This window comes from Amyelois transitella, chromosome 18 (genome assembly GCF_032362555.1).
Source record: "Amyelois transitella isolate CPQ chromosome 18, ilAmyTran1.1, whole genome shotgun sequence".
Lineage (NCBI taxonomy): Eukaryota > Metazoa > Arthropoda > Insecta > Lepidoptera > Pyralidae > Amyelois > Amyelois transitella.
Genome location: NC_083521.1, coordinates 1,374,880 through 1,400,917, shown reverse-complemented (window position 1 = coordinate 1,400,917; position 26,038 = coordinate 1,374,880). Strand labels below are relative to the sequence as shown.

At 36.6% G+C, this 26,038-nt stretch overlaps 1 protein-coding gene across 4 annotated transcripts in view; it reads left to right on the top strand.

Moving 5' to 3' along the window:
* Positions 1–26,038, top strand: part of LOC106137864 (homeobox protein homothorax) — a 293,141-nt gene that overhangs the window by 58,037 nt on the left and 209,066 nt on the right. For all 4 annotated transcript variants that reach the window (XM_060949363.1, XM_060949361.1, XM_060949362.1 and 1 more), the window contains exon 6: positions 1,344–1,514. In XM_060949363.1, the coding sequence (XP_060805346.1) occupies positions 1,344–1,514 (171 nt within the window). The remainder of the gene's footprint in view (positions 1–1,343; positions 1,515–26,038) is intronic.

The following is a 26,038-nucleotide window of genomic DNA, read 5'->3' as shown; positions in this document are numbered from 1 at the left end:
TCGAAGAGTTACGATGTCAAATCTCAGTGGCTGTCACTAAAATCGAAAATAGTAACAGCGTCACCGTGACGCGAGCTTCGGATCCATTTTATTAAAAATAATTGTACTAACCCTGTCACGCAAGAGCTTAGAAAGTATTTACTTAGTTTCTATCAAGAATTTGACAGAACGAATTTCGCGCTGCTGCGAACTAGCGTGGAACCAACCGTCCTGGTGTCAATAAAATTCACACAGTCGTAAATATGGATTTCAACGGCCGGTTGTAAAATTCAAATTATGATAAACAAACTACAATATTTGGCCACACGGAGTGGCGCGTGCACTTTACAGCGGCCAATATAAGTAGAAAAAGCTGTCGATTAGGGAATTAGCGTCCCGAAGACATAATTAGCTGTCAACGGCAGCGATGTTTCCGCTTCCTGCGCTCTATTTTCAAATCCACTAGCACTGTAACGTCTCATAACCCACCTGCCGCCATTTTATTACGCTCAGTGTAAATTCTATTTAAAAATTTCGTTAGTCTTTTTATGGCCTTATGTTAATTTCTAAACTAATTATGCCTATGAAAATTTATAAGGCCGACGCACAAAATTAATACGCGCCCGGCGGGGGCTGTATTTTATCGAAGCGACGTAAAAAATAAGTTTTGTGCCTTTTTTACGATTCATTTTGAGTTTTTACAAGTGTGTGTGAAGCTTGGCAGTTGGCGCGCGACTCGTCCAAATGTATTCCCTTTGTTTGGTATTGTCATGTTTTTTGTGGCAGCTTTGTATGCTGATATCAGTTTAAAGGTCGCGTTTAGTGCTCGCGGCCCACCAGGCGAACAGTTATGTGTTGCTGAACTCCTAGTAACTGTCACGCGACACTGCTTTTGTTTTCCATATTCTGAATAGTTGAGATGCTGTTACCGATCCGGCCATTGTTTTGTCATGACTCAAACACCAGCAGCAGAGTTCAGAATTTCAGACGTTTAACTTCAACTCTTGACATCCACGTGATTGGTTTTGACTCCAGGAATGTGATTACAGTTAGGTTTTAGGGTCGTCACACCGGAGGTTTGAGGCAAGAATAAAAGCGACAAGAAAATATCATACAGCTGTCAAAAGACGAATTTAATTAATTTATTTTTCGATGTTTTTGTTGACCCTAAAATTCGACTCATGGTAGCACCTATGCCTGGAACATGCAAAGATGAGAGTGGTAGAAATAAATTTTAAGCACAAAAATTGTCAACAACCAAGTCACGTGGTTTGTCAGCGAACCGTCTAGGAATACCACCTAGCCAAACCTGCAGAGTACTAAGAACTACTACTAAGAAGCTAATGCGGCATTGTCTGTGGCAGGTGCACGAGCTGTGCGACAACTTCTGCCACCGCTACATCAGCTGCCTGAAAGGCAAGATGCCCATCGACTTGGTGATCGATGAGCGGGAGTCAGCGCGGCCGCCCGACGCCAACGGCGAGCCCCGCTCCGCCCCCGACAGCAGCCACGATGGCGCCTCCACCCCCGACGTTGTGAGTACCCCCTATAGCAAATCCCATCTCATTCAGAGGCGCGATCCCCAGCTAGCACCCAACTCAACCACGAGTTATCTCGTGCACCCCTGCTCTTAGTCTGGCCATTGCAAAAACGAAGTCTATAAGGGGGTGCTCGCATTTTAGTTGTAAATTCCCGCCTCCCTGCTTGTAACGCTCGCTCCTGGACAGCCTGTGCTGCCAGGAGCGAGCGAACGGCTGTCGCGTCCCCTTCCCGGGCGACGCTACAGCCGCTAGTTTAAGTTCCTTAGAACAAATCTTCGTTTTTGCAATTGGCCAACCTCTTGACACTGTACGAATCAGAATTCAGTTATTCCAATTTCAAAATTAAAATACTTACAATTATTGAAAAACGTTACAGTGAAGGGGTGAAAAATGGGTGCGAATTCCGTTCGAAAATCGAACGCATTTGAGCGATTGTAAATTTTGGACTCGTGGCCGCTAGTCTTGCACTGGCTGGCCCGAGTATCTCTAGTGCTGTGTTGACGGCATCGAATATGCGCCTATTCGATTTTGTTTTGCACCAGAATTATGTATACGATTGAAAAAAAAAACATACGTATAACGTTGATTGTAATATGTGTATACTAATAATTTTAGTGAGTAAAATACATGCAGGTATTTCGATCCCTTCGAGAAACCATTGTTCTTGTCGCGAGGCACGATTCCGATTCCAACGCCATATAACTTAGCTACGCGTCTCCGAGCTTAGATTAAAACGTAATTAGATGTACTTGAAAAAAAAAAACTATTCGAAAACGAAGTATACGTAAAAATACAACTTTAACTTGCCTAAGTGAGATAATAAGGTTACTTAAGAGTTTTAAATTATTGTAATTGATTTACGGTGGTAGATGCTAGAGTGTTATTGTTTTGGCTAGTAAATACAACATAATGATATACGTAAATAGTTGATATTCGCCGATTTATTACGTTTATTATGGATAGGGCACGTTTAGTTAGTGAAACAAAATACGTATTGCAGTATACGCTAGTTGTAAAGGTCCGGGCTCGACCACGTCTGATGCATCAAATTTGATCCCACATCTGATGTTAATGAAGAGTACTTAACACATCCTCAAAGTGAATGCGTTCATTTCTAGAACATGGCATTGTCTTTGGTGCTGTATTATATAGAGTTAGTTACCTTTTAACAAAATATTAACATGGGACATTAGTGCACTGACGTAACAGTTAACACTGCTGTATTTAAAGGCTTAATTAATTATATATTAATGGCTTAATAGCTATAGTCCACAAAAATATAATAACATTAAAATCCATTATAACTAAAATAAATATATTTATAACTATAAATTATATTCTACTAAGAAAATGTGTGAATGGTAATGATGACAAATTTTAAATGTAGATTCTGGCGTCTGTTACCTTAAAAAAACTAAGGGCTTGTTTTCAATGGGTGGATAAAAGTTATGCAAGATAAATCACAATACGACCAAAATTAATACTCCTTTTTAATTTTGGTCCTATTGCAATTTATCTGTCGAATATGTTTTAATCAATTATTGAAAATTTAGTTCTAAATTTAAATAGAAGAAGGTATAAATACAGCCTTCTGCAGTGCAGGCGCGGCGGTTGTCCCGGATAGTAAATGTACGTGCGTAATATTAATAGAAATCTAGTTGCTTCTACAGAATAAATTATAAATTAGTCGTGGCGTTTATTGTGTTCCATACATAATGATAATTCTCACATCTCCTTACGCGATTAAACAGTAATATTAGATAAACTAAGATAATTACTTTAATTGCTGTATTTTTGTACAAGTGTCTGCAAATCAATCGATTATGTTCCTCGATTCAAATCGGTAAGCATCCAGCGTGTCGCATCACTACAAACTTTTTTATTGTTTACGAATAATTTGGCGTTGAGTTGAGACTGAATTGTTTTGTTTGTGTTATTATAATAATTATTATTTGCCACATTGTTAACATGCAGTGAATCCGATCAATGTTTAAATCGGGACATTAATTTTATTATTCTAAAACACTAGTTATTTTTGTCTGTATATGAGTTTTAACATAATATTGTGTAGTTGAATGATGTCTAAGTTAGGTTATAGATTAAACGCGTTAGGTTTTCATTGAATTAATTTCGTAAATCTAACTCGTAAATGTATATTAATGCTATTTGGTGTACGTCCATCTTGTATGTCAATGTGATTCAATTTATAATTTTATTTTCTGAACGGATTAAACAATAAAATGTTCTGTTTGAAATTAAATGGTCGTTTGTTTTTGAACTTTTCTGCAGTGAAAGGGGAGTGGAGAAACGTTGAGGATATTGTTTAAATATGTTGGGATATTTTTATCATGTCTGGGTATTCTATTAAGGGGCGCCCCCGCCGTTCTGAAAGCCAGAAAATTGTTTCTTTACGGCACCCCGCGCGCTAATCTTTTGTGCCGCGTTCGGAATCCCGTACCAGGCTCTCATAAAAAAAACATGGTGGAATCTTTTCACAACCACGGCGACAATCTGATATTTTATTTATTTTTTATCGTCTGCCATTGACGTTTGATGGATGCCGATTGGGGGTAAACTGGGGAAAATAGATGGGGTCGATGTAATTGCTGTTAAGTAGAGTATTTTAGAATTATCGTTTGGGCGTGAATTAAAAAAATATATATTTACAGGCCAGAGGTTATTTAAATTATAATTTAATTTTGTTTGGTTTAATGGTGGTCTTATGGTTCGAATAATTTGCATCAAAGAGAAGTTACCTTATTAGTTACTACACGTCATAATATGCGGACTTTCACAATATGATAGTTGTCGAATTGAGTACTTACATCTGTACTTCCTGATTTCTAAATGCGAATGAGGAATAAAAAATACATTAATCAAATCGATTTCCACTAAAAGCGTTTTGAGTGCAAACATAGGATTCTTCAATAAATACATACAGAAAATTATAATTTATTGATTTAAAAATGTAAATATTAGATAAAAGCAAAAAAATTTATCTGTGCACCGCCATGTTTGAAAATGTAATTTTTTATTTGGATTGCGTCATCTATAGTGAGGGGACACCACAGTTATGTATTACTGTGTTGTACCGTTAAGGGATTAAACATATTTTATTTTGGAATTTCCCTCAAATATTTCATAAAAGAATTCAACACACATATGCATACAACAAATCATAATGAATTGAAAACAATGCCCGCATTTGTTAATACACAATAATTAACGCCGTACATACATACAATGCATAAGGAGTTACATATGGACAAATTCTCAACATACCAGCGAACGGCGGACTATGAATAATGTACGAAGCGTAGGGTGTATAAGCAATAATAATAGAAATAATTCTAGGGGCTAAATCCCGGATTTGGTCGCAGGCCGCGGTGATTCGTCACGGCTCATGTGGTACCGTGACAACCCTAGATGAGAGGATTGTGTCTATGGCAAGGCAAAGATATGAATGCTATACAACCAGACGATATTAAAAAAAATACGCTGTATTTTGTTACCAGCCAGTACGTTTAATGATTTTGAGGTTAGTTATAAGAATGTTTAATTGATTTACATTTTAAATTACTTCTAATTGTCTTGTCTGTCACGTTAGGCTATGGTTAAAAATGATGGAATTGAGATTAAAATAGTGACAGGTTGCTAGCCCATCACCCAAAAGAAAAATCCTTTCAGGCTTTACCTTGACTGACTTTTGTAATCTGAATGGGAAGAGAAACAGCTGGTACACACGATGTTTCTTTTTCTTCGCAGACCAGCAAGCTTGCATAGGGTGAATGTTCTCCTATTCCCTCAGTCGCCCTTTACGATATCTATGGGAATGAGGTAGAGTCGTCGTTTTCTTAAGTGCAGAGAACCACATTCATATAATTCATATAATCACGTCTATATCCTGCTGGGTAGACAGAGCCAACAGTCTTGAAGAGACCAATAGGGCCACGTTCAGCTGTTTGGCTTAAAGATAGAATTTAGATTCAAATAGTGATAGGTTGCTACCCATCGCCTAAAAGAAGAATCCCAAGTTTATAAGCCTATTCCTTAGTCACCTTTTACGACATCCATGGAATCACACAATACATTATACAAAGACAGCTTCATAAAATCACATAGTCTTTTATATGATTTTATGGTTTCTTTACCGATAGAACTTAGGAAAATAACTAATTAAGATCTATGCCATAACGTAGGTTACCTCACTTCAGCCGACAAGTCACTGTACGTCAAAAAGACTGGTTTATTACCCAGTAAATCCTGGTGCAGCTTACATAGGGACCGATGTAAATCTAGCTAATTAATACTGCTTTAAATATCCCACAGAAAGTAAATTAAGCAGTAATAATAGTAATTAAGGCAGTTATTGAAATATTGGACCAAGGATGCCATTTTAATTGGCTATATTGAGGGCAGACACTGAACCACCCGCACTTGATTAAATGAAAGATTTTACACAAATCACACTTGATCCCAATGAAAAGGATCTCGAAAACATTCGTAACTCCACAACTGCACGAAATTAAATCTCAAAGTGCGTAAATTTTAATCAAAGGACCTCGTCGGTTGCATCACCAACCTAACCTAACCTAAAAGACTTAAATATGTCAATTTTGGCGCCAAAAGTGCAAAAAGACGCCGCCTGGCGATCGTAAACCGTCGCATTCAAATATGGAAGGGCGCCGTCATTGGCCATCTCCGGGCCTATGTGCGGTCGCCGCCAAATTTAACGAGCAGCTATTGGTCGAAACGCGGTAACTTATTTACGGCGCAGCTAAGGTTTGCGAAATTTTCTATTAATAAATTAGTCGTAAATGCTTGTAATTTATCGTCATTGCTCTCGGTGTAATTATTTCCTTTATAAGCAACGTCTTCATTCCGTTTGGGTATTTGAAATTAAAGTTGCACATTTTAACTAAGCACATTTAGCAGGCAGTTTTATAAAGTTAATAGGATTTTTTAAAATTAATTTTGTAATAAGTATGCCTAATTATGTATCGTACAAAAAATATCACTCAGTTGGACTGTTGAGGAGATAATTTTTTCCCCGTTACGAGGTAGTAACGGCAATAGTCACAAGGCTATACTGCCACGCTTTTCCATGGGTGTATTAATTATATGATGAAGAGTCACAGGTTGCTAGCCCATCGCTTACAGGAATTTCTTGTCAATCCTGGGCAAGGCTTAGCAACTAAGTCTTTCCCTTGATTGAATTTTACGTCTAGAAGGAGCTAACCAAACTATCATTTCATTTCGCTGCCAGACCAATATGGTAGAGGGAATGAGACTTTTACTCATAGTGCTCTCTACAAGCCAAATGTGCTTCTAAAAGAACACTCCTCTTTTGGAAATCGGTAAAATAAATCCCACAAAACTTAAATTGCGTTTCCTCAGATTGAGACGTCTACCACCTACCGTCAAAGCTGATCAAAGGGCGCGGCGGGGTACCTATTATTTCTACCAGGAAAAAAATTATATCCATTCGGGTAATGGTGAAAAATTTTGGGCAATTTATATGATATGATGTCAATCTTTTTTTAATAACAGATATAGAAATTACGTCTTCGCTCCTTACGGGGCAGACAGACCCAGTGGTCGTAATGTTGAATTCAGATAGTGACAGGTTAATACCTACATGAAGAATCAAAAGTCAAAGTTAGTTTCGTAAGGAACCACACATAATGAAAATTGAGATACTAGCTTTTTTTGTGGGGCTTTGCTCCCGTGAGAATTTCAGAAAAAGTTGCCTTTTTTTTATTTCGTCTGTCTCCGTGCCAAATATCACGAAGTTTCGAGCCAATTAAAAAAATGTGAATCTTCTTTCTTTATTAGATCGTATTGGATATGAAAGTATAGAATGGATGCATTCTAAATCCATTAAAAAGTTTGAAACAGAATCAAAAGGGTATTCCATAAAAGGAATTCCTTTGGCAAATTTGTGTGTTAATATATGCGCCTGCACTTTTTGAAAAGTGAGGTCACCGCGCCATCTGCTGGCATTAAGCCCGAACCCACGCGTGCCTGTCTGTACATATACAGATTTGGCGCGAAATCCATGTTTTCTTATCTATTTAATGTAAGTTGACTTTGTATTGGCATTAAGTAACTGTTTCATATACCAATATACATATATAATCAAGCCTATATATAGACAGAGCTAACAATCTTGAAAACACTGGAAGGTACGCCTCAACTGCTTTTGAAATTCTTCCTTTACTATTGATACCTGGTCATAGTAAAGCTAAATCTTTGAATACACATACTATAAAGTAAGTGTAAAGATTTATAAAATTTTAAAGGTTCGTGCATCTTGCCTGAAATGTGAGGATTGATTACTAATATTCTTAGCTAAATATTGTTGTCATGAAGACATTAAACCCCCAGAACACAAACGTCATCTATATTATCTCGACTCATACATAGATACATACAATATAATCACAGGGTATACAGCCAACAATCTCCAAAAGACTGAAAGGCCACATGCTGTAGGTATAGCTCAATGATAGCATTTGATATTCAAATAAAGACAGTTTAATAGCTCATCGCCAAAAACATAATCCAAAGTTGTTTTAAGAAGATTTAAACTTCTTAACGCAAACCTTAATTTGTTATCTTCTAATCTTGTCGAGGTCATAGGCAAAATCCATTCATATGAAATCCTCAATGCTGCCAACATAACAACTATTAAGGACAATACAAAGGTCGCATGCGGCGCCATTTGTAATACCGGAGATTTCCGAAACACCCCCGTTTCCGTTCGGGAGCACTCGGAACCTAAAGCATTTACTAGGGATGTTATCAAGATAGCTTGATTAATTAAACCTCTGATAAGAAATGATAACACTGTCGTAAACTCATAGACGTTTGTAAGGCTGGACCAAGAAACATACAATAGTTTCATGGTATATACCGTTCATGAATCATAGAGTGAAATATTTTGTTTCTTGCACAAATCAATATTAGATACTAAATCATCATTTGCAATCAACTATTGATAAATACTGAAGTTTATATTTGAAAAGCCGAAGCGCTTCTCATAAAGTTTCTCCTCTATTTTAATTAAAATACGTCTTCAGGAAATTACATTTTGCATTTACCGTTATAAACTGCCTTCTAATATTGAAGTGCCTTTTAAAAAAAAAGTGAATTACCTACCATAAACACGGATACAGTAACACCGGGAGTAGAAATGGCGCGTTCGAAATCAAAAATTTGAATTTAAATTCGAAATTTAATTACAGAATGGCGATCGGCTTCCGTAAAGCGCGCCTCTTGTACACATTTTCTAATTAGCGATTGGTCACGCGCCCGGCGGCCGATTCCAATAGCAATCTAGCAGTTTGAATTTGAAACGGTTACATTTCAAGACGTCATTAAATATCAAAGAGAAATTAGAATCGAGTCAGGGTAATTTTTTGATGATATTGATATGACTTTTGGTAAAACGACATTAAACTACATACCTACATCTTTCTCAGTGGATGAAATAATTAAAGCTAAAGATTATATTTTTTACCAAAGCAGACTCCAAACTATTGGAAGGGTGCAACTAGGTACACACTTAGGTGAGTTATAAATTCCTGTGAAATAAAATATGTCAGCCATTAATATAAATAAGAAGCAACCAATTGTCACGAACAAAAGACGTCAATCAAACAAAGCGCAGTGGACTCTAAATCAAACATTGTCATGCAATACTAAGTGGCCAGTACTAAATGCAGAGATGTCGTCATACCAATTAAAAAAATTATCCCCTTTAATAAGTGTCAATTCTTAACGAATGTGTGCATACGCATGATTTTTATTTCACACGTTCCTTGCTACAGTACACATACTACATTATGCTCTATTTAAAATTATACTTTACCACAGCCGAATAATGCTTATTTTAGCTCTAAAAAATAACTTTATGACTATTTTTATTAACGCTGATTCTGAATGCTCATGTGTAGCATTCGAGTCAAGAAGATCATACAAACCATAAAGACTGTTCCGCAATAAACTTTATGCTTCCATAATAAGGTGTACAGTAAAATTATGCGATCCTTAAAGTGTACGTTCGTGAACGAAAATATCACATTAATACGAAGCAAGTCGAAGATGAACGAAGTGGAAGAGGCCATCAAATTTTAATTGTGCGTTAAAATAATAATCAATGAGGCGACTACCGCTAACTGGCAATTCCGTTCGCAAATAGAACGATACTCGCTTTCACACACACGTCAATTAATTCCTATTTAAAATTTTTCGAAATTTTTAAATAATTGTCTATGATTTAGAATTTTAAAGGGGGCACAGGCACAAAGACGTTAAGATCTAACAGAAGATAAACACAAGTAGTAGATAATAGATACAGAAATAAATGAGCGCTGCCTGAGGAATGACAATTGAAATCATCGGTATTGTTTATAAATACACAGGCTCGCCGCCACAGCAAATGGCCGTATGTTGTTAATTTGGAAACGGAATGACTATTGCCTTAATAATACGAGTAATAACGTTCTATGATTGATGCGTTCGCTCCAGGCGCTCCGGCCGTGCGTGAAACCTCTACATTGGACCATAAAGGACTTGCAGTTGATTCGATTGTCTTTGGAGCATTGCCACTTATTTCCACTTGGTCCTTAGGGGCACTAACATCACCGAACTTAATACATATTGTTCTTGAATAGTATTTACTAGTAAGAACTACTATTACATTTTAAATTGTGTGACTTGTCAGTAGATAATCTCTGGTTGATTATTTCGACCAATTTATTATCTCTACGGCCAATGATTTCACTAGATAGTTCTGTCATGTCTTCAATGAGCTGTATTTTATAATGACATATGGTGACTTCTGCATTTTGAATAGAAGCAAACAGTATTGTTTTAGTTTAGGTTTCGTTCTAAATGGGCTATGTCAAATTCATCTATATTTTTATTGTTGACTGTTTGATTTTTAAATAAGAGCGGATATAAGAATAATAGAGTTAAACCGTGTACCTTTTCAAAAAGAAATACATACATACAAGAAATCACGTCTTTGTCCAGAAGGGGCAGATAGCAACTACATCTTTCCACTTGCCGTTATCTCTGCATACTTCTTTCTCTTCATTCACAATCACACTCATGATGCAATCTCGTTGGAATAAAGTTCTTTTGACCTAACCATCTATGTTGTCTAACAGACTTTTAAGAGCATGTTCTGTACCCTGATTCGATTCATACGTACGTTGTATGTTTATGATGTTCTTAAGTACAGTCAATATAGAAAAGGTGTCTTAAGATGCTGATGTTGTATTGTTTGTGTAGAAGTTTCTGCAGTTATTTCAGTACGGCACGGGCTGCCAGTTTTGTGGCTGGAATGTCCCCGCACGTGCCCGCGCTATGATAATAATAAAATGTTGGCGCATTATTTATTTATAGTCCGTCTCGCGGCTGTCGCTCGTCCGTCCGTCTGTCCTACGTGTATAGTTGTTATTATATACAGAGTTGGCTCCGGTCAACGGAGCCGTACATATTCCTGCCTCATTATGGATTATAGCGTCGCCTTCAGTGTTTTTAGTTGAATCTTTGTTAAAAATAACTTCAGTGTAATTGCTGGTTACAAATGTGTTGTATCTAGAGTCATCGACGTTGTATGAAAAATCTTAATTTGAGTTTAAAATCTCGCTATTAGACAGTTTGGCGTTCACTATTTAAATTTTCATATCGTCAGCCTGGTTCCGTTCGGTGTTCTGTACCATAATATCATACTGGCATTGTTTTGCTCGGCGGAGATGGTTGCTATTTGCGGACGTCTTCCCTCCCCCGGCCCGCACCCCTCGCATCGTCTGCCCTCCCTCCGCTTACTCCCCAGCTCTCCCTCAAAACGGTATCCGTCTGAACATGAGCCATATTTTATCCCAAGTTGGTCTCGCCGCGTAAACTGTCAGAATCGGCTCGAATGGATCCGTAGGACGTTCAACTTTTAGTTTTGAGTATAATCGGTAATGTGATGGATATTCATCATCTTTTTTGGTAGTGCGAGGGTTGATGTGTTCAAGATTATGACAAATCTCCTTTTTTTCGACATTCACGGTACTATTTTCCACTTCCTGCTTTTTAGTTACCCACTGACAACAGTAATTGCAGTTGCATAACAAGCAATCTTATAATTGTGTCCTAAACAATAAATTAAAAAATAAATCGTCCCAGAGACGCTAGAGAATGTACCGTGAAAAGGACATTAACATGAGGAATAATTAGGTATAAATCATCAAAATCAGTGCGACGATGCATTGATAAAACGTGGTCTATATCTCAAACGCATTTGAAATATGGCTCCGCGTCGCATCGGACAGGGAGTTGGCGCATACTAAAACCACGTTAAATACGCATATGATTGATTTCCGAACACTTCCAACGCAAAATTTTATACTGCCAGCACGCCAAAATATGTCCTTAATAAATAAAAAAATAATTTTTCGAATGGTTTGTCTATGATTTTTAAACGGCAGTTCCAAATTCGAAACGTTTGCCGTAATATAGCTTCTTTACGAGGCACTTACTTACTTTACCATCGTCGTAATTGCCTATGAAAGTACCCACTTGTTTATGTCAGGCTGTGTAGTGACATCCTCTGAATAAACACTATAAATTATAACTCAAATCACATCTGAGGCGCATATCCCAGTGGTCGTCTACAAAAAGCTCATGTATCTCTCTCCATCTTCACGCAACGACAAATGTGTAACAAATAAATTATGAAATCAACGGCCCCGCTTTTTATGCCTTTCGTATTATCATCTGTCTCACTTTAACGTATTAATATTTAAATTATATGATGTGTATTCCTCTCTTTCCGGCTGTCAACACTGGCCATAGTATGTTGTTTATATCTATTTATTTGTAGTTTATAGACAAGGACTGCCAAAAAAAAATTTAAGGATGGTTTCATTGATCGCTGTGATTTTCTTTCTAAATAAATTGTTCAAAATCCTAGTTATGAAAAAAAAATATTGAGAGTTCATTGCCCTTGCAATTTCAAATAAAAAAAAAACAAAACAGCAAACAGTCTTCAGTGGCCAACTTTTCGTCAATCCCGGATTTCTGGACCAAAAAGGATAATCAAGAAAAAGTATCATCTAATTAATTACGGCATCTATATATAGCGACAGTGAGCCAGCCAGCTGACACCTTGACAGATGGGTACAAGGCGCTGGCGCAGTGAGCGCGCTTCTTTGAACTGGCGGGGGAGGGGGATCTAATTAGATAGAAATTTATTTGCCTGGATCAGATCGTTGCGTAATTCAGCCCATGATCGGATTGTATGATGTTGACGACAAGAATGATAGGAATTAAGAACTGAATGAGGTAACACAACTATGAGGCGAAATATGTAAGTCGGTGAGGAATTTTCGTACTTACATAAAAAATATAGAAATATTAAAATTTGTGCCGCTCATTTGACGTGAACGTGGAAAATTTTAATCAAATCTTGCACAAGCAAGAGGAACTTATCTACGAGTACATCACAGCATTATCTCACCTTATCTATACTGAAGATAGAGTGATAGTGGGCTAAACTCCTAATAAGCAATGACAGTTCACGAAAACAGACAAAATATTTCAGTAAAACCATAAAGTGCCAAACGTAATTCTTAATTTGAAATTTTGGTATCATATTATGATCACGATATGTCAATTCTTTATTCGAAATATTGGCAACAAAACAGAATTTGTTTGACAGATTCTCTTTTCCAATTTTGAACTTTGAATGCCTCAGAATAGAGGTTTTAATTATCAATTTTGTTTCTGAAATCTGTTGGTTGTTTATAAAAATTCTGGTCGCGTCCAAACTGCCTGCGATTAAAACTCGTTTACTGTTCATTGTGTGTTCGTATGTCCCCAAATACGTCGTAACGCTCGGAGTGTAGGAAGAACATTAATTGTGATTTATGTCGATGTCAACGATTTGTGATTTTAATTTTATTGTAAAAGTGATTATTTCACAGGAAATACAGTTCCTGTAGAATAGATATAATAAGTTCATCTGTAGAAGATGTTATTTTAGATCTTAAGGGATGAGAAAATCTGCACATCCAGGCAACTGAATGAGTAATCATGATCCATTTCGGGTTTGGTTCCCCGGCAAAGTTATGGGGACGTCAGACGGTAATCCAATCCAGGACTATAATAATAGCGCACATGCTTCTGTATGATGAGAAAAGGAGGCAACTGGAACAAAAGTCAGAAGGAGGATGACAATGTCCACTTATAAGAAACCAAAAACAGTTTTAAAAGACAATATTCAAAGCCAAGTTGGTCGTTTTGTTGTTCTTTTAATTCCATCCATAGCAAGACATGGAATAAGTTCTCATTTCTATTTTTTTACTTATTTATAATTTTTATGATTTCGGGCTAGCAACCTGTCACTATTTGAATCTCAATTCTATCACTAAGCCAAACAGCTGAGCGTGGCCTATCAGTATTTTCAAGACTGGTGGCTCTGTCTACTCCGCTAGGGACATAGACGTGATCATATGTATGTATGTTATAATTTTTTGGACATTTTCCACTTACAAAATTTAATCAAGTAAAATTCAATCATGGGATATGCTTATAAACTTGAGATTTTGATGGGCTAGGATTCTGGCACTATCTCATGTCATTTCTAAACACAACAGCTAGTGGTGTAACTTTGATAACATGGAGACGAGAGAAAGAGACATCAAGTCAGTCATGAAGTCTGACCTCAATAACATTGTTATAGTGGGTATATTGAAATGTGTATATGTTTGTATGCAACCCATGCGCTCTCCGGTCACATTACACTAAATACATAATGGATTATGTTTCAAGAATCTTTGGCGAATGTTCACATGGTTTTCATCTATCATTGACGAAATCTTTAGAGATACTATTCCCCTGTCACTATTTGAATCTCAATTCTATTATTAAGCCAAATAGCTGAATGTGGACTATCAGTCTTTTCGGGACTGTTGGCTTTGTCTGCCCCACAAAGGATATAAACGAGACCATTTTTATGTATACATTTCGAAGACTGTTCAAGTCCGTCAAAGGCCTGGTATAGACCGTGAGGGAAAATTAGCCTGTTTAGATAATTTTCTCTAAACAGAGTTGATCAAGTATTTTCCCATTTTCCTATGCAGCTTAGAACATATAACCCTCTAATTTACTAAAAAATATTTAAATCCGTGTGAGAACTATTTACTTAGAAGATAGTCTAGCAATCGGTTACTATTTAAATCTACGTGGCCTTGGAGTCTTTTTTAAACTATGGGTTCTGCTTACCCTGTTAGAGATAAAGACGTGATTTATCTTCTTCTTTTCTGAAATTAGTCCCGCTTACATCCTCGCCTCTCAAGAGAGAAGCCTGGGGTGCGCCTTTTCATCCTAACCCAGAATGGGGTGAATCAGGAAGAGACTCCCATCTGTCTCCTGCGCATGTGATACTCGTATTTGTAAAACTATTTCAGAAATTCCTTCATTTACTAACATGGCTCGAAATTTTCCATGCTCCATGCCTTCAATGAATCCAGCCCGTTTGCCGCCAGCCGCCATAGCTGTTTGTAGCACAATCACGATTTATGCTAAACAAAACTAGACGAAATCCTTATGTCTAAGTTTCTAGGCAATCTGTTCAACTAATCTCTTGAATGTAGCGTTTATAAACTTTGAATGTAAGTCGATTATTTCGATTCTGCGTTTGCGCACGCCTACCTAATAGAGATGTCACAGATAATAATCAAATGATACGCGCATATTTTTTTAATTCAATTATCTGTGTGTTGATATTTATTGGTTGTGGTGCGACTGGTAGCGTTTTGGAATAAAATAACATAATCTATTACGTTTTACGATTTGAATCCTTCATTTATCATGTACGATTATCTATGAGTGTGTCTTATAAAGATTTTATATAAATTATATTTTCTGTTAAAAGAGCCTTCGATGTTATTCTTTGGTTAAAGACAACAACATCACAGGGGCTCTCGTTATGTGATATACCTTGAACAGCCATTTTATAAAACGATCATTGACCAATGATGGCGTAAGATAATCCGTTTCATCCTCCGCTTGCGAAGGCGCCAAGCCTCGAGCGCGTAATTCAAAATGCAAATATTGTGCACTTATAATGGTATTTTGTATTCAACGGACAACGATGCAGCTGACTGGCTACGTCTCTCGCCGGTTTTACTGTGGAATCATGTAAAAATCGTTCATTTTTATTCCGTTTGCACACACCTGATTGGCGGTTCCCATGAGGTTAATTTTCGCGGATTCGAAGTTTAAAAAAAGACGCCTCGTCTATGCCCGGTAGTGACGAGTACGCGGGAACGTGACCATTTGAGTGTGACGTGACAGAAGACGAAATTCGCTGTTCTAAATTCAAATTCTTATTTGTATACGGACCATGGCTACTGAATGTTCAACGGATTAAGCCGGGATCTTCTTGTTATGCAGGTTGTCTATGTCTATGTTATCATTTCAATGAGATTCTGAATATCGCGGCGACTGGGAAGATCAAGTAAAAGCAGGTTTTGAACATAAGTGCAGTTTAGTTATTTTGTATTTTTACATGTTGTAATGTGCGATCCTTGTTTGAATCCTACTCGATGAAGGTGAAGAGAAAATATTGAGGAAACTTGCACATTCCAAGAAACTGAATGGGTAACCATCGATCCAATACGAGGTTAGGTTACAGCTTAGCTCAGATGGAAGTCGATGAGTGTAAAAACCTGACTCACCCAATCCAGGATCCATAGATAAAGGAGTTTTCAAAAGTTTCCAGAGAGACAAGGATACAACTAGGACTAAAGTCAGGTGGAAGAAGAAGATACACGCGATCCTTGAAAAATGTTCTCTTTTGTTGATCCTTTTCAAACAGGTCAACCCGTGCGGTATCTAGAGTTTAAATTACTATTACAACTATTACCATACTCTTTACGAGTAATGAAACTCATATATCAGCTGAACCAAACGATGTATAAGGTATCTGTGTCCAATTTTGTGGTAATTTCGAAGCTCGTTAGCGGTGCTACACTATTTAACCGCACCGAAGTATGTTTATGAGATAGTGACGCGGCTACGACGTCGTTTCTATAAAAAGGTGCTTCGTTACTAATCCCCATCCCCTCTCCGCCTTCCCACTCCCAAGTTCTAAATTTAAACGGGAAACGAACCCAAGATCGACACGTGTGTTCACTTAGCACGCAGTAACTTGAATAAGAATTCCCTAAGTAGTTTTATTTTTTATCAATTTATAATATCGCAAACGAACACAACATGCAAAAACGTTGCACCGTTAAACTGAATTATGGAATTAAAATATTGATATTAAAAGACCTACACCGGGAAGACGGTGAACTGAAAAAGTCCAATGTATTTATTCCTCCAGGCAATGTATCGAAGGTCAATCGAGATATAAAATTAAAAAGTATAAGTGGCGTCCGCGAACGGGTTCCATTTATTAAATTTCAAATATTACTGGCCGGTATTACAATTTCAAATTTGGAATACACGTCGGCTGGGTTGCCATCCGCGAAAACTCGCCGATGCCGTTATAGGCAGTGTTGCCGCGAACGGCGAAAGTGGTCTGGACTGAACTCTTGTATAATTTGCCGGGATAACGTTTCTCTTCCATGTTTTGCTTTCAAATAGTGTTTTTTATTGTTGTTCAAACTGTTATTCTTAAAATGGTTTCGAGGGAACATTTACTGTTTTTACTTCAATATTTCAATTTGGAACAATTCAAACTTGCATCGATCGATTGTAAATCGGTTACAAAATGCTTCATACGTTTTTGGAATACTGTTCTGATTTTAAAGATTGCGTAGACTTATGGAGTCACGTTGTAAAATAATGCTTATTTGAAATGTACTTGTTAAGATCACATTCCCAAATTGGGCAGTTATAATGCAAATTGTTGACAAATTATATTTTTGACTGCTGACATGTTTACAAGCGCGTAGTTTATGCATATATTAACTTATTATTCAGTTAATGTTAATATTTAAATTTACATTGAGAGAAAATTAAAAATAATATAGAAGCAATTAAAGTAACACCCAATGGGACTAGTCATTATTGGTTATCATTTTACAGTCACGAGCTGCATCGGAACGTGTATCCGAGCGTACCGAGATTCAAATCCGCTGAAAGCTCAATTTGCTTCATTTCAATTAGTTTTGTTCTGAACACAGCGGCAATATCTCCGAAACTATCTTGAGAATAATTCAACTGGGACGCGGTGTGCGCTCGCGACACCCTATCTCACATAATATCTACGTACAAACATACCGACGAGTGATCCAATTTGGAATGTATTGTTCAAAAAATACGGTTGCAATTTCAATTGGTCAAATTAATGTTGGTCCTTTAAAAGGATCCGGTGCAAGAATCCGAACGCAGAGATGACCGCGCGACCGTTTTGAAAATACGACGAGTGAATCCGAGCGAGAGATACCTTTTTGTGCGGCTCGCCGGTAAAAAGGCGCGTTAATTATCCCTTTAATTGGTTGTTATTCAAAAATGTTCGAAAAACGAACGGGATGTCTATGGATTTCAAAGATCCCAATACGAAGACTTCTTTGTCGTCTGTTAAACAAAAAGAAGTATGCAAACAATCGAAACTTTTTCGTCATTGCGTTTAATAGGCTAATTATGATGCGGAGATTTTTTCAAGGCACGTCATCATTAGGCGACAAACTCTATACTATACAACCCAGCCGTCTTTATTCTTAAGGGGCGAACGGGGCCAATTAGGTCACAATTCTTGAAGGCTTCGTTTAGGCTGGCTTTAGTGCATAAAATTGAGATTCAGAGATACTGACAGGTTATCAGACAGCTAGCCTATCGCCTTCAAGAACCTCCTAGGTCATAAGTATTTTTATTATCTAGATTCAATGATTCTCAATTCCATAAAGCTGAACACGGCTTTTCACTCTTTTCGAGACTGTTGGCTCTGTCTTCCTCGTAAGCGAACAAAACATAAGTCAATGCATGTATTGAATGATTCATACAAAAGAGACGTAAACGAAACTAAAGAAAATCAATACACTAACACTACTGTTGAAGCTTACAATAATTATTCTGTTAGACACGTCCATGCAAGATTCGATCGCGTCAGAACCCGGTAAAAACTAGTCGTCAATCCTGACGTATTTGTTAATTCGACTCTTAACATTCTGCCCACTTTTTCGTCGGCCATTGCGAGTGGTGTCGAAACTTTAATTACAGTTTCTTTGAACGTCGCTTTGATTTATTTAGCGATTGGACTCTGAAATCCTTGCTTCGTGGGATTTTTCTGTTACGGAAAATTTTTAGTGCACTTTCGGTGTAGAACTGGCTGATTAGAGTTTTATAGTTTTTAGATCAATATTCTGGTTCTATTTAAAAAAAAATCGCAATCCTTAAAGCTGTTTTGGAGATCAGCATTGGTATTTATTAAAGATTGTTGAGGTTAGAGTTCTATTTTTAAAATCTTTTTGATATGCAATGTAAACAAGTCGGTTATTAGGCAATATCTTTGTAAAGGAATATCTTCGGAAGTACCAGGCTCCCTGAATAGACGTGGAGCTCTAATGAACGTATCGGTTACGGCGTCGGGTTACCACTCGTTAGCGGGACTGATGTCGGCATCTAGCTCCTCCTTGGTTATTGTCTCCTGGTATATTAATGTAACAACTCTTGTAGGGATCAGTTTCAGAAAGGAGATAACCACAGAGCACAGAATTTGTCTCACAGTCCAATCATAAAGATGCCAATTACTTAATTGAAATAATATTTAAGTATAAACGCATTAATGAAATCAAATTAAGGCATCTAACCAACTATGAATCCATTTGTGATCCTGCCCTTTGTGACTAAAAAGATTTGAGACATCTACACCAAACATCATCGATGTAGATACTAAATCTTTCTAACGACGAATTGTTGGGCTAGATCATCAGATTCAATTCCTCCCACAATATCACCTAGCAACAACCCTGACCTTCCCAACCAGAACAGGACGTCCGAGCGAAAGCGAGCACAGGTGATAGCCGCTGACGAGGCGACAATTTGTCAGCAGCGACAAAGCCAACCACCCCGTCAGTCAGCGCGCGTTTCCAACCAGCCGAAGAATGAACCCCGATGACGGCACAGAGATATATGCGAGCTCGACACCCGACGATTAGGACTGCTGCCAACCCGAAACAGCCCGATGATTCACGAACGAGTTGAACGAACTATCCCGAACGCGTCGTGTCAATTGTTTTCTTAAACGGACACACATTAATTCGAACATGCGGGTTTGAAATTCGAACTTTCTATTGGATAATTTGAGAATTAGATCGGATACTACGCCATTAGAGTTTAATTTATGTTCGTCATCTGACAAGATAAGTGCCTAGTTTTGCTCTATCTCAAATTAATGCTGGGATGTAGCCATAGGAATCGTAACACGAACTTCTTCAACCGTATTGGTTTCAGTAAAAAGCCATAACGTCGTGATGGCCCCTCGAGTCGTGCTTTGAGTTATAGGTGTCTTCTGCTGAAGAATTAATAGCAGTTTATAAAATAATAACAAAAACTGTTTAACTTCTTCTGCTAGTCGCCAAGATAGCTGGCTTTTGCTAAGAACAAGAAAAATAAAAAGAGAAAATCCGGTTAATTTCCTTTGCCGTGGGAATTTTGGGAGTTTCTCTCTTTGACACATAAGGAATAAACGTATTTTAAATTAGCATCTAAGGCTGTATATTGCTGTCAGTTCCCATATAAATACCTATTACCATTTCTCATAAGATTAAAGAATAGCGGTGCTATTGGAATTCTTAAGTATAATTAGGATTGAAAATTTAAGGAAGTCCTCAAGGTGCTTTTCAAGATCCCAAAAGTTGTATAGGAACTACTAAATAAAAGTTATTTATATAATTGTTTGAGGCAAAAATACCATCATTCTATTTTGATGATAGTCTTCATTGACGATTATCAGCATTTGCATCAGAAATAAACTTAGATAACATTCATAGTAGATACAATAAGTGACACTACTATTTCTATAAAGATAGTTAATAAGTCTATGTTTAGTGAGCCTGGAGGTAAATGGCTATGAATTTTTAACCAAGCAGTTTACAAGTGAAAGAATAGTCAACAATGGATTAAGAAAGGTCTTATACTCTTACTCCGATAGCAAAATGCCCAATATAAGTTTGACACGAATCACGAAAATATAATAAAGTGATATTTTGTAAGATAATTACAGAAATAATAATTGAATTAGGTAAAGTTAGTTATATTAGTTAGTTTGTTATTTTAACAAATTTTTACCATTTGACATAATTTAAATTTTAATTCATTTTGATATATCTGTTTTAAACTAGATGACTAATGCTATCTTTAATTACAAACTTTATATTTACACGCCAACATTTAAGAATGTGGGTTTGCTATGTAATTATATAATGTCACCTTTCTGTACTCTTATTTATCCGTAAATAAAATGTAATTTACATTTTTCTTCAACTTCAATATAGAGATGTTCATCTCATCAATTTACATAAACACTCTTTACAACGCCATCAACTCCATCTTGTGTAGTAGTCACACAGATAATATATTGGCATTTAACATCTACCGAGGGTTGTGTTGTGTCTGGTCAGACTCGAATTAGATTTATGATTGCGAAATGTCCCGTCGACATTGCGACGCCAACTCTTTCTCGATTATTTTGGCAGACATTTGCCTGCATTCTGGGACAAGCCCAAGATCACCTTTGTCTTAAAACGAGTAATTCACTTTAAATCTTCAGGTTTCTGGATTAAGGTCTAAATTTATACGCCGGGCAAGATGTAGATGTACGAATTGAAGTTGTTGATGTTAAAGTTTATAAATATAATAGGAATTCGAATGACAATGATCTGGGAAGTAGAGTAAAGATGATGTGGAAAAGAAATAAACACAAGAGCATTTTTTATAGATAATCAAAATTAAGGAACTCACAAAAACATATACTTATAGAACCAATAGTGACAAGATTCCCAATTAGTCTTGTCTGTGTTTAGTGGAATTATAAATGATATGAATATATTCCATTACTTAAACCATTATGAATGGCTAAAAAAAATACTTTTGATCAAAAAATAGAAAACAACAAAACAGTGTTGCAAAATGAATCCAAAAACAATCACAAAGTAAACATTTCAAAAATTTCAAATTCACATCATGTCAGGACAAAAATCACCATTTACACGATATAGTCTTGTACGTCAATGCACGCGTTAGTCGGCATTCAAATCGATGTTTACAATTCGATAATCATTAGAATCGATGTATCGTTTTACAGTCTCATCTCGAACAATGCCTTTGGGTGCTCGTCTGATTTACGGACTCTCGTTATGAACAGTATAATGAGATGCGCCTGCAGATTCATTAAGGCTGGTATTCATTGAGGCATTCGTTTTGACGGCGAATATATCTCCGAACTGAATTTGGTTTTTCAAGCCCATTGATAGTTAAGACTTTTTACTTATTTTTGTGATGTCTAAACTTAAGGGGCAATTGATTGAGATAATATGTATACATAAAAAATATGTTGCTTCTTAAAACTTATTAATTTACTGGATAACTTAACAGTGTTTTTTTAAAGCTTAATGGGGCTATTAATTGTCATTAACATTATTAAAAGCAATGCGGAATGCAGGCATATTTCGGCTATTAAAACCAAATAAAAGAACATATGTTGTTATACATGTATATGTATTACGTGTGCAGGCTTATACACTTTGGATTCTTCTTCTAGGCAATGGGCTAGCAATCTGACACTATTTGAATCTCAATTCTATCATTAAGCCAAACAGCTGAACGTGGCCTATCAGTATTTTCAAGACTGTTGGCTCTGTCTACTACGTAAGGGATATAGACGTGTTTATATGTATGTTTGCATGTGTGCATTTATTATACCATTCATTTTTGTATTACTTTTGAGACGAAAATAAAACGATTAAATATTGATACCAAGTATGTTAGCGCCTTTATAGTTATCACTCCTTGACATAGAAATGCTGCGGTCAATACCCACCTTAACCTGCCCTTTGATTATCGCGGCCATTTTAAATTAACAAACGCTCAAATGATGAATAAACGTGTTTAGTGGCTTGAGTTGGGTCTACAATAAGTTAAATCTCTCATTAGTATTCTTCTATAGCTGAATTAAAGTCTAATTTTCTAAAATCTTGTTACAGGTAAGTGTTTTTCCATATTTTTGCGCAAGTAGCAAGTAGTAAGGTAAGGTGGCAGATGAGATTACCTTCAGGGTTAAATTCGTCATCTAAATGTTATTCTTCTTTGCTTTTTTTTTCTTCATTTTGTGTGTAATCGTTCAGTATGAGTATGATAAGTTTCTCATATCCTTTCACTACCTTTTCATACATATAGAAATTACGCCACTTTCTCAAAGAGGTAGGCAGAAACTATTCCTTTCCACTTGCCACTATTAGTGTCCTTTCATTAGTGATCTCATTACCGTGGTCAATTAACTTTTATTTGCTTTTTTAAAATCAGACTCACGATGACATGAATAGATTTATTATCTAAAGGCAATGCCACATTTGTTTCAAGAAAGCAAAATATTCACTCATGATTTACATCTAAGCAAGTTTAATAGTGGGTGATTTACAGTTCGACTCAGACTTAATTACATCTATTTACTGCATGTACCATCACTTTTATGGCCACGCCACTCATTATAAACTAAGTCGTAAGTATAGAAAATAAAACACACGTCCTTCACATCGTTCCGTCATTGTTTTTAGGTCTTTCACTGCAACTCCCAGATCTATTGAGTTGGCAGTCAGGTTTTTTAAACTGGGTTTACATCTGTGGGGTCGTATAATTTTTGGTTTAATTACCTCAATAACCCACTCCGGAATACTGGCCTCATTGGGCTCCTTATCAGAAAGGAGAGATAATGAACGTCCGATGGGAAAGACCCGTCATTGTCGAGATTTCTCTTTCTGTCCCTCTTTCTCTTCTAACAGTCCCTTGCATTGCCTTGCATCCTATAGGCCTGTAGTTGTTTCCTTTAGCTCTATTAGAAGTGATGATGAAGTCCATTTCTTTACAAATAATTTTATCCAAATCTTAAATCCGGTTAGGCTAGTGTATAAACAGAAAACTATAACTCTAATTTGGCGGCGCAGTCGGGTAAGAATAAAGCTGAGTCAGCCCAAATAAGCAACAGGAGTGAGTAAAACAAGCCAACTCGAGTTTCAGAGCAAAGGAGTCCCACAGGGAGCTATTCTGGGCCCCCACTAGCAACGGATCTCAAAAATATTTTTTTTCGTCATCTCCTCAGTGTAAGTGATTTATTTATAGAAATAGACCGCGCACGGTTAGTTTTGTATTTAGTTTGGATCTTTCCGTAAATATTTTTTCAATGAAGAATATTTGGTTAGACCAATATTTTTGTTTGAAAAGTGAGCCCGTAGTTTTTCTTGGACTTCTTGGCCGTGAATCACATTTGTTTAGATCAAAAAGTCCTAAAATTATCCATCACCTCATGAATGTGGTAAAAAACTTAGCTGAATGTGAGTGATAGGACGTATATTGTGTATAAATTAACTAAGTGAACGGAACTCTACACATTTAAATATTAAAGATGCACTCAATTCAAGTGCTCAAATGTTATCAAGATCATCGGCACCTTCAACAGATTTCACTTCACCATTTGAATTCAGTTCAACAAAGTTAATATCGCATTTAACGATTCACATTACCGCATAAGGAGCGGAATCACGCACAATACTTATTTTATTAACGCCATTTGCAGTAAACCACCTCCATTACAGGCACCGACTATCATAACGAAAATTCATTAATGCAGCATCATTAATTTCGTCCCGCATCCGATGCAATGCCATTACTTCCATTCCTTCACGAAAACAAACAAATCCTGCAATTATTCTAAGAGCTTAACCTAACCTTACATCAGCACATACGATTTTCACCTTTACTGCTCATAAATTACGATCTTCGACATTTACTGTCTTAGTTATAGCATCTTTAGTTCTGTTGGTGCAGCGTTTATCTGTATTAGTTTTAATATAATCAAAAATGATCGTTATTTCTTTAGTTTTAAGGTCTTTATCTTGTGCGTTTACTTCCACATATCCGCATTTTGTCCCCGAATTCTCAAGATATTGAAAGATTAGCAGTGGGTGCTAAGGATGTCCCCATAAATAATACATTGGTAGGGGACTGTGATGGATTGTATGTCTGTCTATCCGCATTCTATTAGTCGGAATTCTTAAAGGGTGGTGGTAAGGGTGGCGGCTATTATTAGCGAGAACCAATGTTGGCTTAGAACTGATATCCTTTTAATTCACTGCGAGAATTACAGATGTCATGTAAACAGAATCTCTGTAAACTTGAGGAGTTTAGGACCAGAATAAGAACTTTATATAGAATACTCATATTGTAAAGATTAAAGGAGATATATAGAAAACCCTCTGGGAAGGAGTCACGATTTTAAATATGTACGCATAAAGAAAGGGTCTGTTGTGTAAGTACACATACGTATTTATGGCGTTAATTTTAATTTGTGATATTATAATTTAATTACTTGTAGGCTACAAACGAAAAAATTATTTGAAATAGAGACAGGTCGCTAGCCTATTAGGAAAAGAGTATCTAGCCAGTCATTCATTGGCCGTATCAGTGCATAATAGAAAAAAACGAATAAATTTAAACAAAAAAATATAAAAAAAGGAAAATGGTTATCAAAGTTCATGACTTTTAAGTTCTTAAAGAAACAGATGCTAAAAGCTTTTCTTTACTTCCGTTTTAGTCCATTTCACCTCATCATGATCCCCAGTGTTACCACCCTGACACCACACGGGGACTCCGAACTGGAATTTCAATAAAATACCTCGAAACTTTTTAAAGACAACAAATTCGAAAATGTCAAACGTAAAAGGGACATTTTGCGAGCGAATAATACGCAATTCTTGTTTACCGCAAGGAAACTTTTGGAAGGAAACCGTTGGAAATTCTCCCATCAAGATGGCAAACAAAAAAATGAGTGAAACTTACAACTTCCGTCCCTCCCTAAGTGTATTAAACTGCCCAACTCCGCAAAAGTGAGAGGAGACAAAGTGAAATAATATAAATACTTTCAATAATAAAAAGTTGATATTGGCGCAAGTTTTTAGGGTGTGGTGCAAGATTGGAGAGTTTTGAAGATGAGTTTGGAATATGTTTGTTAACTTGTTTTTATATTTCTTATAATAAATTTGTCTTTCCTTTTTTACTAAACTCAAAACTTGTTCCGAAAGTCTTAGATGTTTACGGAATTTTGTCTCACATAATTAAGCGTTATTCTGGTCGTATATAGCTCTTGGATGACTGTCGAAAGAGGAAATGTAGTTTTAAAGTTGTCTGCCAGGATACCAAGCTACATTGGGTGATGTGTGTATATGGGAAATCATTTTTTTCTTTATCTTCACCTAATTAATGATTGTCGTGGGTCTTGGTTCACCTTTTGTAAG